Source organism: Salmo salar, chromosome ssa04, assembly GCF_905237065.1.
Source record: "Salmo salar chromosome ssa04, Ssal_v3.1, whole genome shotgun sequence".
Lineage (NCBI taxonomy): Eukaryota > Metazoa > Chordata > Actinopteri > Salmoniformes > Salmonidae > Salmo > Salmo salar.
Genome location: NC_059445.1, coordinates 65,301,697 through 65,319,272, shown reverse-complemented (window position 1 = coordinate 65,319,272; position 17,576 = coordinate 65,301,697). Strand labels below are relative to the sequence as shown.

General features: G+C 41.0%; 1 protein-coding gene across 1 annotated transcript in view; it reads right to left on the bottom strand.

Moving 5' to 3' along the window:
* The window catches only part of pknox2 (pbx/knotted 1 homeobox 2), a 139,812-nt gene that overhangs the window by 19,145 nt on the left and 103,091 nt on the right, over window positions 1-17,576 (bottom strand). The window contains exons 6-12 of the mRNA XM_014197623.2: window positions 15,798-15,983; window positions 11,595-11,730; window positions 10,417-10,514; window positions 6,222-6,341; window positions 5,528-5,604; window positions 5,007-5,182; window positions 4,382-4,610 (exon numbers count right to left, since the gene is read on the bottom strand). Coding sequence (XP_014053098.2) covers window positions 4,382-4,610; window positions 5,007-5,182; window positions 5,528-5,604; window positions 6,222-6,341; window positions 10,417-10,514; window positions 11,595-11,730; window positions 15,798-15,983 — 1,022 coding nt within the window. The remainder of the gene's footprint in view (window positions 1-4,381; window positions 4,611-5,006; window positions 5,183-5,527; window positions 5,605-6,221; window positions 6,342-10,416; window positions 10,515-11,594; window positions 11,731-15,797; window positions 15,984-17,576) is intronic.

Below are 17,576 nucleotides of genomic sequence, written 5' to 3'. Positions count from 1 at the left end.
CTTTCAGACTGTAACACCCGTGTTACACTAATGTATACATCCCTATGTTATACTGTGGAACTTGTGTTTCCATAGCTAGGGCTGAGAGTGAAGACTTGTGAAGAGCAGAATCAACAACCTCTGCAGAATCAAAAGTTACTTTGCTAGAAGCCATTAGCCTCTGTGTAAAAACAGAATAGTAAAAGTTCACAGTTAGTCATTGTTATGTAAATTCCAGCTAAAAAGTACCAATGGCCACAGGTTCGCTGGAGCCATAGCCCAGTGAGACACAGGTGCCAGCCCGCTTAGGTGAAAACAGAAAGTCTGAGCCTTTTGGGTAAGACACTGGGGTAAAAGTGTGTGTGTGTGTGTGTGTGTGTGTGTGTGTGTGTGTGTGTGTGTGTGTGTGTGTGTGTGTGTGTGTGTGTGTGTGTGCGTGTGCGTGTCTATGGATATGGATGCAGTACCAGTCAAAAAATTGCACACACCTACTCATTCAAGGGTTTTTCTTTATTTTTACTATTTTCTACATTGTAGAATAATGCTGTGTCCAAACTTTTGACTGGTACTGTACGTGCATCCAAGTTTGTGTGTGTGTGCATGTGTGTGTGTCCATACCAGTGATAAACTGCAGAATGTCTGAAATCAATGTATAATGGCGATCTACAGAAGATCTTAGTTGTATCATATTCAGCAAATGTGAAGTGATAATCTGTATTTATATGGATCACACAAATGAAAAGCTGGGAAGACATCTGTGTGGTACTCCAGCAAGGCCAAATCATAGGCTTGATTAACAACCGGTGATTGGGATATAAGACAAAGAAAATGTAGGAGGTTTCTCTACATTGAGGCCGTTTGGTCTGAGAGTCATCTGTAATTTGGGTAGTTAGTTTACGGGAGGATTCAGTTAAAAACATGGAGAACTGTGATTATTCTCTAATACTTGGAAGTTGAACTCTTGTGGTCTTTCTTGTTTGCAAAGCAGAGGCCCAGCGTTGGGTTACTGTCAGCCTGCAACAGGTAGTGTGGCTGGGGTGAACTTTTCTGACAGGAGCAATAGAGCAAGACTTAACAACAGGCCCACATTCATGTGGGGTTATCGTTAGTGCTTTCACAGTGTGCTTCCTCTGAGTGATGTAGATAGAACATCCACCACAACAGACTTAACAATGAGCAACAGGCACACATTCATGTGGGGTTATCGTTAGTGCTTTCACAGTGTGCTTCCTCTGAGTGATGTACATAGAACAACCACCACAACAGCTAAGGGTACTGAAATATCACATCATCATTCACAGCTATTTGGATGGTATTTCCTAATCTGGAGACAGGGAGGAGGGCTGGGGCTATTACACTGTCAAGATGCTGTCGTGATGTATAATGACACAAAACTTCACACATTCACTGTGTCACATTCATACAGTTTCTATAATAGGCTGAGACTAAGCCTGTCCTAATATGTACACTGTATGCTCAAGATGTGCGATCAATGTCATATGCACACAAATGGAACTGTACTCATTTTTCTGCCTCAAAAGGATACTCAAACGAGTAGCTTTATATCTTTAATTATTAAAAATGGTCTATTGAAACAGAATAGATTATGACATTAATGTGTACAAACTAAAAAAAATGTTTCCCTATTGTCACTTGCGCTGGAAGAACCATTTAAAAAAATAAGCAATCAAGAAAATGAATAATGAAGAACATATTTCACAAAGACCAAGGAAAATTCAAGAACAGGTTTTTCTTTTCAAGACATCACATCAGAAATGGGTGACTCCATTTTGTGGATTTCATTTAGCACAAAAAGAGAGCTGAAATTCGTTTTCACAGTTTCTTCAAATCCTTCACGTAAAAGATATAGCAGGAACTTAACTATTCTCTTTAAATCTCCAGGCTTCCGCTTCAAATTGCATTTTTCTTGCAAAGGTTGTCAGTTAATATGAATTGAGGACATCACCTCTCTCCATGTTGGTGTGTTTTTCTTTAACTCATTGAGACACTGTTACCAGGGCAGTGTTTTGTTTGTCATGTGAATTCTCAATGTGAAATTTTTTACAGTCTAGAGATTTTGTCAGCTTGACTGGCCATCAGTAACTTCGATAACTCAGATTCACGCAATTGCAAGACCTCCAGAACGTCACAACAGTAACTTTGTGCCTTCTACAAAGAAGGTTCCGCTTGAACCGCCTTCTGAGAGCTCTAAGAAAGAACATAATAAATATGCAAGCCTTCAACAACATAACACAAATGTCAAAAATCGAATATACATACTTTGTGCTGTCAGGTTACTGAAAACGTTTTTGCTCATGGAGGCAAATAATTCAATGTTTTTTTTTTTTACAGAGTGGCTGCGGATCCGACTTTTACTGGATTTTTCTTCCTGGGGGTTTAAGGTCCCACAACTTAGGCGCATGTGCGGGATTCTCTATTTACGCACAATCTCTGCAGTCTGCTTTACTTCTAGAGAACAGGCTACTCTGGCGAACGGTACTCGTTTAATAAAGTTAAATCAAAGCTGAATCAATGTCCGCAAGATCACATAATGATAGTATTGTATATAACAGAATGGTTGCATTTTTCTCTAATGAACAGCGTGCGCCTCTAGGCAAAATATGTGCTTTATTTGAAACAAAACACAGATATGCTACAGTTTTAACTCCATCTGTTCTAAAATTCACTCACTGTACATAATTCGAAACAACACTGTACATAACTAAGAAGATCTAAATGCATATTCCCATGAAACTGATTGAGATCAAATGACTGGCATGCAGATGCTGCATGGACGTTTCACCGGTAAAACTTGAACAATTATCATTCACGACTGACTCATCAAGGGAGGATGACCACAAAAATGTGTGCGTAAATTAGAGATCAAGAAAAACATGTACAGAACATGATACAGATCTTTCCTGGGGATCCAGCGGGGGCGGGGCGGGGCAGGGCGGGGGCGGTTACCTACGGATCCGCAGCCTCAGCCTTTTTTTTTATCATACCTGAAAACATCAATTTTGTTGCAGCAAATAATCGCTCATCATCAATGTCATGAAAACTTGTGTGGAAAACAGTATGACAACGTCATGCTTATGGAGTCAATGGAGTCAACCTGAGAACCAAAGAGTCATTTAAACGGACTAAGGCATGGATGATACCAAAGCATGGAACCCAACGTGATGGCCAGGTATAGACCTACAGTACAGCTCACAATCAACTCACATACAGCAACTCATAGTTTTCTTCATTGTCATTGTCATCAATTTTGTCTGTAATAAAACATAAGAGGATTGGGGTGACCCACTAGTCCACATAGTATGGTGTCCATTTTAGGACACCTTCAGCCTCATATAGGCTCTTCAGTCTTAAGAGTTCTGATGGGACGGATCTGTAGTTTCTAGACAGACATCCATGGTAGAAAAAACAAAAGGCCCATTCGAGGTGTGTCTATGGCCTGAATCTAGGGGCTGGTCAAGGGGTGAGTTTGAATGAAGGTGTGGGTTGTAGCGGGAGAGTACACTCTAAATAATGCTGGGTTAAAAACAACCCAATTTGGGTTATTTGGTAACCCAGCACTGGGTAAATATTTAACATATTTATTTTGACCCAGCCAGTTGGGTTGCGTGAATAACCAAACATGTTTGGTTGTTGGGATTACCCTAACATGGGTTAATTTTACCATAAATTTGGTTTTTATTCACTTTCATGCTGGGTTAACCCAGTAGCTGAGTCTTTTTTCTGGAGGTGGGGCTTATTAGGGGCGTGGCTTTCAGATAGTTATTTTTGGCCACCTATGAGAGTAACTTTATTACCTGTTCATCATGTTATGTTTGTACATTGCACATGTCTATTGACTATTTTTGCAAATTACATATTCTAAAATGTTATTTACATATTGTAACAAAGTGGTAACTATCTTACCATTGGAATTTGCATAAGCTCTTAAGGAACTCATGCACTTTTGCAAGCCTCATTAAAGCTACAAAACTGTCCATGTTCAACCTTAACATATGATAACAGAACAGATGAACCAGAATGACATTTAATCTCATGGGTGCCCAAAAATAACTATATGAAAGCTACGCCTCCAGTCTTCTGATCTGACCCACTGGGTCATATCTTAATAACCCAGCATCAACAACCCAATCTTGTTCTTTTCAAAGAAAACAACCAAACTATGTGACCCAATGCCTGCAACCCAGAGGTCGGGTCATCCAAACAACCCAGCATTTTATTTTGTGTATGGGCTGGGTTGTGTGCATTAGGGCAACAGAAATTGAAAATGACTGTTTCTTATTGGAGAAATCTGTCAAAATGTTCTTCCATTTGGTGACTAATGAACACAACCCAGGTGTCAAAAGGTCAAAAGGTCACGTAGTCCTCTAACATCTCTCATTACTCGAGTCCCTCTCTATGCTCCATGCCCAGATCTCTCCTTCCTCCCTCGCTCTCTTCCTCCTCCTCATCCTCCTCTTCCTCCTCCTCTTCCATCCCTTCCTCTTCTTCCTCCTCTTCCTCTTCCTCTGTGCCATCCATGGAGTCATCGGTTCCCCCGAGCATGGCTTGCTGCATGGACAGTGTGGCTGAGACAGAGGACAGGGGCTGGAGGCTGTCAAAGCCTAGGGGATCTGTATGAGAAGGAGGAGAAGCAGGCAACGCAGGGTTAACACACAATAACTGCCTTCGATTCTCTACCCTTCTCATCTAAGTGATGAGGTCATTTAATCCCCCTCATGGGTTTAAAAATAATGGACTGGTCTAATGTGGTGGAATCTATATAGCCCATGCCAATATTCACTGTATTTCGCTGATCCATTGCTTTAAAAATCCATGACTATTGTGTGTATGTGCACACTAACTATGCACATTGATGCAAAATGATTCCCTTGATAAAGTAGGTTGAAATAACGAGGAAACTATGTTGAAATTACAAGAGAACCCTGTTGACTCAACCAATCTTTGTCTAGAGTGTTGAAACAGACAAACAGACATGGACAGAACGTTTGAATGGTTTAGTGACGTACTGTCAGCGTTATTAGAGTGAGGTCCATGTGTCTGCAAGACTCCAGCCACAATGGAGTCCGGCCAGAAGCGCTGGGTTGGACGGTGTTGGGACTTCATCTTCTTAGCCTTGGGAGCTGGGTCTGGGTTACTGGCATCCAGCATGGGCTGGAGGATGCGCCTGCGAGCGTTGATAAACCTAGAGATTGTGAGAGAGAGAGAGAGAGAAAAAGAGAGAGGGACAGAGAGGGAGATGGAGAGGGGAGGGAGAGGGAAGGAAAATAGACAAATGAAAAGACAAAGAGACAAGTGTAAGAAAAACATAGAGACAGACATTTTTTCTCTGTAAGCGTTTTGTACTCTATGATACTGAGAGCATTTTTACACCAGTAGATGGCGCCAATATGTTGTGAATCACCATTAGGTGGTAGAGCAAAGGACTGAAGTTTGAACTCATCATCATTCACTATTAATTTCATCCATACTTTTAGCCAGTTGATTTTCATGTCATATTGCATTGGCAGTAGTAGTATTACAATCTTACCAGTTGTTGACCTGTAATAAGGTGAGATTGGTTTGTCCTGCAATCTGTCTTTTCTCGTCCTCTGTTGGGTAGGGATGCTACAAAAGGGAAAGATATAAGATATTTAGAGTGCCATCAGTAAAGTTGAATCAACTTCAATTAGAATTGTTGTGAATGAATAGTTCAAACCCTCAACTCACACCTCTCATCCCTAACCCTTACCATCTTCACGCTGACTTCTCAGTCTAACCTGTTTACCTATTTTCACACCTTAAAACATCCTCATAGCCTATCAGAGAGGGTGGAACTACCATCTTGCTTATACCTACTCAATTCATTCAGATCCCTAGTGCCTATTGGTGTAGAAGCTATAGGGGCTGTTTCTAGAAGGGCCCTCAGTCATACACAGCTATAACCCTAAATCCTTCACCCCGCTTTTCCTCCATAGCTCGACTCTTCTCAATATCTTCCTCCATAGCTTAACCCATGGACTACAGATGCATATTGGCTCTGTTACCAGCTTCAGCACAATGTGATGGTTCTGCACTTAAAAATATGTTGCATAAAGCTTACTTTACTTTTCCATCAAATGTTTTGCCTATCTGGATACAACGGTTTTACGCGCCAAACAAACTTTTTGAGAGTGTGATGGCCCTCTTTTGATTAACTCCAACACATTAACATTGATATGAAAAGTGAAATGTTGCTAGCTCACCATGAGATGCTGGAAGAGCCAGGAGCGCATGATGTTGGTGGCGTGCTTGGGCAGGACCCCTCTCTTGTTTTTGTGCTTCTTGTCATCACTGTCCAAGAGTGAAGCCAAGTCCAGGTTTACCTTGGATGGAAGAGAGGGATGGAGAGAGGGATGGGGTGTTATTGTTGCCATGGTAACAAAGGGAGAGTGCCAATTACTCGTCTCTTTGGCAAATGCAGAACCGCCCTCCTCACCATTGCCATAGCAACCCAATTTGAGTAATGATACTTAAAATAAAAGGCGAGGAAGGAATGTCGATTCGCAACACCCTTGACTCAGAGAAATCTGCGAGGCCGGTCTGATCTAAAAAAGAGAGCTCAGATGAGAAATCTGCCTCAAAAACCTGGCAACGTGCGGTGGGAAAACAAGAGAGTACAAGTAGAACGCTTGTAATTAAAACTTTGGCTTTGATAAGAGTTTTGTGCCAACTCAGTGGGTGGTTGAGAAAATCATGAAAAAGCATTTCTTCAATAAATCGCTGATTTCTGTTTTACAGTATAGATGGGTGGGGAGAACTCAATGGTAATTAACTGTTCCAGTGTCCTAGTTTAAACAGCAATGTGTTAGAGGCTTTCGTTTTCATGTCCCCACTGATAGAATATAGAAGCATTGTGTGTGTGTGTGTGTGTGTGTGTGTGTGTGTGTGTGTGTGTGTGTGTGTGTGTGTGTGTGTGTGTGTGTGTGTGTGTGTGTGTGTGTGTGTGTGTGTGCAAGAAAACACATATATGCACGCACACGCACACACACCAAGGCATCTACAGTGGCATGAGATCACTATGCATGAAATCTCAAAATGTCCTGGTCCACACACAAAACAAATAGTTTCTGTGTCATTGGCGCAAACAGTATCAAAGTGGAGATCCTTCATATTTAACAACCCATTTGAAATGGCTAAAACATACAAAAAATATGAACATTTTATCTGGACCATGAAAACATTGGCAGGACAAAATGCAAAAATAAATAAAGAAATACATAAATGTACTCAGCTAAAAATGCATGTGATTAATTTCATGCAGACGCTGGCATTGTAAAGTCATTAAAAAGAAACGGTTCCCGACTGATTCTGATATAAATATATAAAACACACAAAACAAGCCTCATTACAGTTGCAGCTGGGGTATGGAAATCCCTCCCCCATCCCCCTCGGCCCAGGGAATGCGTGTTCCGGGAAAGCGGGGTTGAATTAATTGGCGGCACCAAGCCGGGGTATCATAACCGGGAGTTTGCCGGTGGTGTAGCTACAGGGATGCACTTTATTCCCAGCCCACGTGTAGAGCGCTGCCTCGTCTGGGTCTTGGGTATTCACAGAGGCCGCCGCTGTCTGTCAAACACAGAATTTCCTGCCTGGCTGATACAGCCGCAGAGTACCGCACTAAACAGTCTACTCCATAGCCGAGCATACGGGTCGTCTGACAGTCTGACTCAGATATGGACCTCCTGTGTGAGGTTCTTCAGAACATGGGGAATGCATGGGTTTAAAGGGACATGCACTCGCCCACTCGGACATCTAGAGCTTTCTTTGCAGGTGTGTTAGACTTCAAATAAAAATAAACAAGTGCACAAGTGCACATTTCATCAAGGAGAACATTTTAGCACATAGGCTAAAGGATGAAACGTTACCATAAAAAACAAGTGATACTTCACAAACACAGTGTGCCGAATTTCTTAGGTTTACCAATGACACGTTAGCTATTATGCTATTACTCTAATATTCATATTTCATGCTAGTACTGTCGTCACATGTTCATAACAGATAGGCCTGCCCTCTGGTGACAGCTAATGGCAAGAAAAAATGAATATACTGCATGACATTGAGAGTACCGTAATTTCTGGACTATAAGCCGCAACTTTTTTCCCACGCTTTGAACCTCGCGGCTTAAACAATGATGCGGCTAATATATGGATTTTTCCCGCTTTCACATTTCTTTGAAAGGAGATGACTTCAGTGGTTTCAGTGCACAGGAGGAGGAAGATAGTGACCAATGACTTTCTTGGTAGGCTACTGTTTACTGCAAATGTTTTCTTTTTTGTTACAAGCCGTGTTTCGTTAAAGCCTATTTATTTTTGTTACAAGACGTGTTTCGTTAAAGCCTATTTATTTTTGTTACAAGCCGTGTTTCGTTAAAGCCTGTGTAAAGTTAATTTGTTTCAATGTACTGGTAGGCATCTGCGGCTTATAGACATGTGCGGCTTATTTATGTTCAAAATAATATATTTTTTTTAATTCAGTGGGTTCGGCTTATATTCAGGTGCGCTCAATAGTCCGGAAATTACGGTATTTGGAGTTTGTCAGTCATTATCTTAAGGCAGGATATATTTGATTCTTATGACAGTGATACGATATGATAAAGACTATCTCAAATAAAGTGTTATCAATTAACTAAATATATTTTACTACTGTTCCTTTAACTGGGTCAAGAGCTTCAAGTTCCTCGGTGTCCACATTACTAAGGAATTAACATGGTCCAAGCACACACCAACACAGTGGTGAAGAAGGCACGACAACGCCTCTTCCCCCTCAGGAGGCTGAAAAGATTTGACATGGGCCCACAGATCCTCAAAAAGATCTACAGCTGCACCATTGAGAGCATCTTGACAGGCTGCATCACCACTTGGTATGGCAATTGCTTGGCATCCGACTGCAAGGCGCTGCAGAGGGTAGTATGTATGGCTCAGTACATCACTGGGACAGAGCTCCCTGCCATCCAGGACTTCTATACCAGGCAGTGTCAGAGGAAGGCCCTAAAAATTGTTAAAGACTCCATCCACGCAAGTCATAGACTGTTGTCTCTACTACCACATGGCAAGTGGTATCGATGCACCAAGTCTGGAACCAACAGGACCCTGAACAGCTTCGACCTCCGAACCCTGCTAAATACAGTGCATTTGGAAAGTATTCAAACCCCTTGACTTTTTCCACATTTTGTTACGCTTCAGCCTTATTTTAAAATGGATTAAATTGTTTTGTTCCCCCTCATCAAACTACACACAATACCCCATAATGACAAAGGAAAAACAGATGTATTTTTCTTCTCAAATGTATTAAAAATACAAAACTTAAATATCACATTTTCATAAGTATTCAGACCCTTTACTCAGTACTTTGTTGAAGCTCCTTTGGCAGCAATTACAGACTCAAGTCTTCATGGGTATGACGCTACAAGCTTAGCAGGCTTGTATTTGGGGAGTTTCTCCCATTCTTCTCTGCTGATCCTCTCAAGCTCTGTCAGGTTGGATGGGGGGTGTTGCTACACAGCTATTTTCAGGTCTCTCCAGAGATATTTGATCGGGTTCAAGTCTGGGCTCTGGCTGGGTCACTCCTCTGTTGTCTTGGCTGTGTACTTAGGGTTGATGTCTTGTTGGAAGGTACTAACAAATGGTTCACCTTCCAACAGGACAATGACCCTAAACACAGCCAAGACAACACAGGAGTGCCTTCGGGAAATGTCTCTGAATGTCCTTGAGTGGCCCAGCCAGAGCCTGGACTTGAACCCGATCAAACATCTCTGGAGAGACCTGAAAATAGCTGTGCGGCAACTTATGTAAATGTGATATGTATATTTATGTAAATGTGATATTTCAGTTTTTATTTGTAATAAATTTGCAAACATTTCAAAAAACCTGTTTTTGCTTTGTCATTATGGGGTATTGTGTATAGATTGATGAGGGGAAAAACCGATTTAATCCATTTTAGATTAAGGATGTAATGTAACAAAATGTGGAAAAAGTCAAAGGGTCTGAATACCTTCCGAATGCACTGTATGTACATATCTACCTCAATTACCTCGTAACCCTGTACATCAACTCGGCACTGGTACTCTATGTATATAGCCAAGTTATCATTACTCATTGTGTATTTATTCCTCGTGTTACTATCCTTCTATTATTTAAAAAAATGTGTCTCTGCAAAAAAGTTGATTTGACATGATTTTAATTGGTTTCTCACAAGCATTGAAATACGTGTACCTATAACAACAATAAGTTTTGGTGAGAAGAATGGTTTTGAATCTTGAATAGAGGGAACAGCAGGGATTGTGGGGACAAGATGGATTGTGGGGACAGCAAGGATAGTGGGGACAGCAGGGAATGTGGGGCGACTGGATTGCGGGGACAGCAGAGAGGGATATGCTAGGAGAGCAGCTGGTGAACTCACCTGTGAATTCTGGATCTGGATGGTCCCCTGGGAGAGTCCCTGGGTTAACACCTGCCCTTGCGATGTCACCATGGCAACCGGCTGATACAAGGTTCCACCTGAGGGGATAATTTGCGGTTATGAAAGTCAAATGGCTTCTTCTTCTGTGAAAAGCAGTCGGCCTTGCGCAGTTTCGACTCGAGAGATATATTATCTCACCCTAACACAACAATAACAACAACACGTAAACACGGACGGCGCGAATAAAGCACGAAACAAAAGGTGTATTCTTTCACCTCAAGGTCCTTGAGGAAGGAGTTGTTGTTTTGCTACTAATTACCACTAATTTAGATTCTCTGATTATGGGTGTTAAATTTGAGTTAATTTGAGTGTTGTGATCAAAGAGAAAGCTGGAATGAGATTGATTATTCTAGGTTGGAAGGGATTTCTGGAGGGTAGGGGTAACATTCCGCCGTACATAATAACAAGAAACCCATAGTCACACTCTTGAGTGATATAGAACACCTTCATTAACACAAAATGGTTATTCTTAATTATATGTCAACAGCCTCTGTTTTACATAGGATATGCTCTACCCTACCAGCACGCTGTTGCTGAAAGAAGCATTGATAAATACTTAGTGCATAACATGTATTGTGGCTAAACCTTCTCTCACCCTGTTGTTGTTTTAGATAATTCTGTTGTAAGTCCATTTTGTGCATGCAAGGTAGAACACTCTGTACAATTTGTACATAAACTGCAACTGTTCCTGCCTATGTATCTAAAATGTATAGGCAAAAGGGACAGTTGTTATAAAGTACAATGTAAAGATGTAATATTAGCAGGTTAGCGTTTTTCGTCATGAATCTTGTTATTGAGGCAACTCTGCAGAGTGGTCACTAGCTGGCACAGCCACAAAGTCATCAAATCTGACTTTAAACCTAACATTAGCCTTAAATCTAACCTTAACCATACTGTTAACCCTAATGCCTAACGCTAACATTAAATTATGACCAAAAAGCTCATTTTTGTTTTCAATACATTTTACAAAATAGACAATTTAGACTTTCCCGTCTAGCGGAAATCTCTCAGTTCTGCTTCCAGGACAAGACTCATCCCAATAAATGATAACAAGCATAATATTAGGGAAGGTGAGGTACCCATACAACTGGCTTGTGGAAGGTGGAAAGGCTTCTCACCTGACACCACCTGGGAGTTGATGGTAGTCATGGCAATGTTGCCCTGTTGCAGGGTCCCGGTGGGCACCATGATTCCCGAGGAGTTGACGGAGCTGGAGACTGATGTCATGGACGGAGAGGACGTCTGGAGGAGGTCCTGGAGAGGTCAGAGGTCATAAGAAGAGAAGGAACCAGTGAGGGGTCTGAGAAGGGCAGTTGAAGACTTACTGAATGTTGCAGATAGAAATGCCATGAATAGAGCTGACATGACTCATTATTGCAACATGTAGGAGAGAAATGTCTGTTCTTCAAAATGTATTTGCATCAAAACATTCCACAATGTTGTACACTACTGAATATGACTCAGACGTTTGGACACAAGTATAATGGCCTTTCAGAAAAACAAAACAGACTTGGCAGTAAAGTCAGCAGATAAAATCATGTTTGAATGTAATTGTTCTAACTAATTGCAGTTTTATAAAGGATGTCCATTCCAAAAACCACCTGGCATCCAGGGTGTATAAATTCTTAAATGAAAATACAAGGGGACTACACCTTCCGTTAAGGAAAAAGATTTGAAGATGAATATACAAGAAATGTAATGGAACAAGGTGCAGATTGTTTTTTAAATGTACAGTCTTAAACACAAATGGTTCAGTATAATATAATGAATAGAACTTATTGGACTCCCTCTAAAATGTACAAGGCAAAAATGACAATGGACAGCAAATATTGGAGATTTAAATCAGATGATCATGTGCTTGTACATACAGTATGTTGGTCAAGTGTCCTAATAATAAAATAAAAGCATTGCAAGTTAGAATTTTGTAAAGTTAGTGTGGGAGAAGTGGAAAAACTATTGTTGTCGATCAATAATGACAAACCTCCTGGCATTGACAACTTAGATGGAAAGCTACTGAGAATGGTAGCGGACTCAATATCCACTCGTATCTGTCATACGTTTAATCTGAGTGTAGAGGAAAGTGTTTGTCCTCAGATCTGGAGGGAAGCCAAAGTAATTCCGCTACTCAAAAGTGGTAAAGCAGACCTATCAGCTTGCTGCCAGCTCTTAGCAAACTGTTGGGAAAAATGTTGTTTGACCAAATACAATGCTATTTCTCTGTAAACAAATTAACAACAGACCTTTAAAAAAATCTATTTAACTAGGCAAGTCAGTTAAGAACAAATTCTTATTTACAATGACGGCCTAGGAACAGTGGTTAACTGCCTTGTTCAGGGACAGAATGACAGATTTGTACCTTGTCAGCTCAGGGATTTGATCTAGCAACCTTTCGGTTACTGGCCCAATGCTCTAACCACTACCTGCCACCCCAGATAGCCTAGTGAGCACTCAACATGATAAGAAGATTGTGGGAGCTGTACGGTTAGATTTCAGTGCAGCCTTTGATATTATTGACTATAACCTGTTGTTGAAAACGTATGTCTTATGGCTTTTCAATCGCTGCCATATCGTGGATTCAAAGCTATCTATGTAATGGAATCTTCTCTAATGTCAAACTTATAAAGTGTAGTGTACCACAGGGAAGCTCTTAAAGCCCTCTACACTTTTCTATTTTTACCAATGACCTGCCACTGGCATTAAACAAAGCCTGTGTCCATATATGCTGATGATTCAACCATATACGCATCAGCAACCACAGCTAATGAAGTCATTGAAACCCTTAACAAAGAGTTGCAGTCAGTTTTGGAATGGGTGGCCAGTAATAAACTTCTTCTGAACACAAACGTTTTAGACCTCAGCTGAATCTGGTAATGAATTGTGTGGCTGTTGAACAAGTTGAGACTAAATTACTTGGTTTTACCTTAGATTGTAAACTGTTATGGACAAAACATATATATTCAATGGTTGTAAGATGGGGAAAGGTCTGTACATAATAAAGAGATGCTCTGCATTTTTGAAACCACACTCAACAAAGCAAATCCTGTCCTGTTTTGTCTTATCTTGATATTGTCTACTCATAGGGATGTAAAGAAAGAACTAGTGAAGCTGCAGCTGGCCCAGAACAGAGCAGAACGTCTTGCCTTTCATTGAAATCAGAAGGCTAATATCAATAGTATGCATGTCAGTCTCTCTAGGCTAAGAGTTGAGGTAAGACTGACTGCATCACTTCTTGTTTTATAAGAAACATTGTGTTGGCAATTTTTTTGCATAGTCAGCTTACACACAGCACTGACACACTTACCCCACAAAACATGCCACCAGGGGTCTTTTCACAGTCCCCAGGTCCAAAACAAATTCAAGGAAACGTACAGTATTATACATGCCCTTCAATCTCATATTTATTTTATTGTATTTATTTATTTCACCTTTATTTAACCAGGTAGGCAAGTTGAGAACAACTCGCACTCATATAGTGCAAGTGAACAGCAAACCTGGTTTCAAAAAACAAATAAAGCAACACCTCACTGCACAACGCCTCTCCCCCATCTGACCTACTTGTTGTTTGTATGTACCGATATTTAACTGATAGATGCACACACACGCACAGTACATGTTCATGTTTTTAAATGTACACTATCGTTCAAAAGTTTGGGGTCACTTAGAAATGTCCTTGTTTTTGAAAGAAAAGCTACATTTTTTGTCCCTTAAAATAACATCAAATTGATCAGAAATACAGTGTAGACATTGTTAATGTTGTAAATGACTATTGTAGCTGGAAACGGCAGATTTTTAATGGAATATCTACATAGGCGTACAGAGGCCCATTATCAGCAACCATCACTCCTGTGTTCCTATGGCACATTGTGTTAGCTAGTCCAAGTGTATCATTTTAAGAGGCTATTTGATCATTAGAAAACTATTTTGCAATTAAGTTAGCACCGCTGAAAACTGTAGTTCTGATTAAAGAAGCAATAAAACTGGCCTTTTTAAACTAGTTGAGTATCTGGAGCATCAGCATTTGTGGGTTCGATTACAGGCTCAAAATGGCCAGAAACAAAGAACTTTCTTCTGAAACATGAAGGCTATTCCTTGCGAGAAATTGCCAAGAAACTGAAGATCTCCTACAACGCTGTGCACTACTCCCTTCACAGAACAAAGCAAACTGGCTCTAACCAGAATAGAAAGAGGAGTGGGAGGCCCCGGTGCATATCTGAGCAAGAGGACAAGTACATTAGAGTGTCTAGTTTGAGAAACAAGTCCTCAACTGGCAGCTTCATTAAATAGTACCTGCATAACACCAGTCTCAACATCAACAGTGAAGAGGCGACTCCGGGATATTGGCCTTCTAGGCAGAGTTGCAAAGAAAAAAACATATCTCAGACTGGCAAATAAATAGAAAAGATTAAGATGGGCAAAAGAACACAGACAATGGACAGAGGAACTCTGCCTAGAAGGCCAGCATCCCGGAGTCGCCTCTTCACTGTTGACGTTGAGACTGGTGTTTTGCGGATACTATTTAATGAAGCTCCCAGTTGACGACTTGTGAGGCATCTGTTTTATATTTTTGTTCAGTATAAATTGTAAAGCATTTTGTCTGTAATATATTTTTGTTATGTGTCGGAATGCAGTAAGACTACCTGTCACCATTGGCATTGGCTAATTGGGCTCCTAATAAATCAAATCAAACCCTATTGGAAAATAATATTCTCTCTATTTCAAGGAGCAATAAAAATGTAATACACACAAATGCAGCCTTTATCTTGCTGGGAATTAACCTCCCGGAGAATACACCAAATACTTCCATGCACAGGACACTAACTCTCATTGCTAAAAGGGTCATTTTAAGGGATTGGAAAGGGGAGCAGCCGCCCTCGTTTGCAGAATGGCTCCAACTATCTCTGTCAAATTTGAGATAACTGTTGCAAATATAAATGGAGAGTCAAAATAAAAAGTTATGGGTCATGCTTGAAGTTACTTCCTTAGAGTGAACGAAAACAGGGGGAAATGTATGTAATTTATATTAACATACAAAATTAAAAGACGAAACAGATGAAACAGTTGGCTCTTTCTAAGTGCATACCAGAGACATTCTGTTTAGAGTGCATATGTGTATGCGTGTACCAGTGTGCATATCCCATGTCATTTCAAAGTCCAGTTTTGATTTAATTTTGGTTGACTTGTCAACTAACGTTAAACATGAAATGAGCAACAAAAATTCCCCATGTCATTCGTTAATTCAATGTCATCACATAGATTTTCTGCAGTTGAAATGACATGGAAACAATGTTGATTCAATGAGTTTTTGTGTGTCTGTTTCTTACCTGCTGCAGGCTAAGTGAGGTGTGCGAGGGCGAGTAGGGCCCGCCCAGGTCATTGCGAAGCAGGTTGTCGCTGTGCATCTTGGTCTTGAGGCAGGTGATGTAGCGGTTGCAAAAGTCCTTGCAGAGCTCATTAACCTTCTCCAGTTCCAGCAGGTGGATCCTCAGCACCTGGATGGCCTTCACCATCTGAGGAGAGAGAGAGAGGAAAATAAGCAGGCTCAATGACTGGGGAAAGAAGGAGGCTATATGCTAGCCTTCATGTTAGTCTGAGCTAGCTCAACTTTAGCTAGCTCCATTGTTGCTTTCCCCAGCTTTAAAAAAGTGTAACATTAGTACCTGGATGGCCTTCACCATCTGAGGAGAGAGAGACAAAGCCAGCAGGCTCAATGACAGGAGGAGTAGGCTACCTGCTACATGCTAGCCTGAATGCTAGGCTGGCTCAACATTGACTAGCTCCATGGTTGCCTTCTCCAGTTTGAATCAAAGGTATATAACCCAGCAGGATCGATAATTGACAATGGACGCCACAAGAAATCCCCAGGGGCTAGGGGTTGTTTCTGGACAGACCCCTTGTGTGCCTTATAGATGATGTGCTGGCCCTAGTCTGTCAGGCCCCGAACATTCTCAGATAGCCCTTGACATAACACTTGCTAATCCATGACCCTCTCAAAATTCTTCACCATGATCCAATCCTTTTCCCAACCAGGCTTCCCATTCCTGTGCTCATGCTCTCAAAGTCAGTGCTCAAGGGTACCAGACTGGGGTGGAAAAGTGCTTGGCCAAGGAGGAGATAAATCTGACTGTAATACCCTTGTTAAAACCAAGTTTTGAGTTTATTTGTTATGATTCATTGGTGTTAGATTTAAAAGATGATCAAATTGCTTCTGTATTGTAATGTCGTTAATGCATTTCTTTTGAAGAAATATTTATTTAATGTACAATTGAATTGGTTGGTTTACTTTTAAGTTTAGGTTTTGACCAATTAGGTAGCTTGTTAAGCTGTGGTCAATGGGAGAGTTGACCTGGTTAACAGGAGGACTGGGAAAGAGACGTTGAAGAAAGAGGAAAAAATATTATTTCACCTTTATTTACCCCGGTAGGCCATTTGAGAACAAGTTCTCATTTACAACTGCTACCTGGCCAAGATAAAGGAAAGCAGTGCGACAAAAACAACAACACAGAGTTACACATAAACAAATGCATAGCCAATTACACACTAGAAACAGCTATGTACAGTGTGTGCAAATGTAGAAGAGTAGGGAGGTAAGGCGATAAATAGGCCATAGAGGCGCAATAATGACAACTTAGCATTAACACTGAAGTGATTGATGTGCAGATGATGATGTGCAAGTAGAGGTACTGGGGTGCAAAAGAGCAAGATGATAAAGAACAATATGGGGATGAGGTAGTCGGGTGTGCTATTTACAGATTGGCTGTGTACAAGCTGCTCTGACAGCTGATGCTTAAAGTTAAAGAGGGACATATAAGACTCAAGCTTCAGTGATTTTTGCAATTCGTTCCAGTCATTGGCAGCGGAGAACTGGAAGGAAAGGCGGACAAAGTAAGTGTTGGCTTTGGTGATGACCAGTGAAATATATCTGCTGGAGCGCATGCTACGAGTGGGTGTTGCTATGGTGACCAGTGAGCTGAGATAAGGCGGGGCTTTACCGAGCAAAGACTTATAGATGCCCTGGAAGAAGTGGGTTTGGTGACGAATAAGTAGTAAGGACCAGCCAACGAGAGCATACAGGTTGCAGTGGTGGGTAGAATATGGGGCTT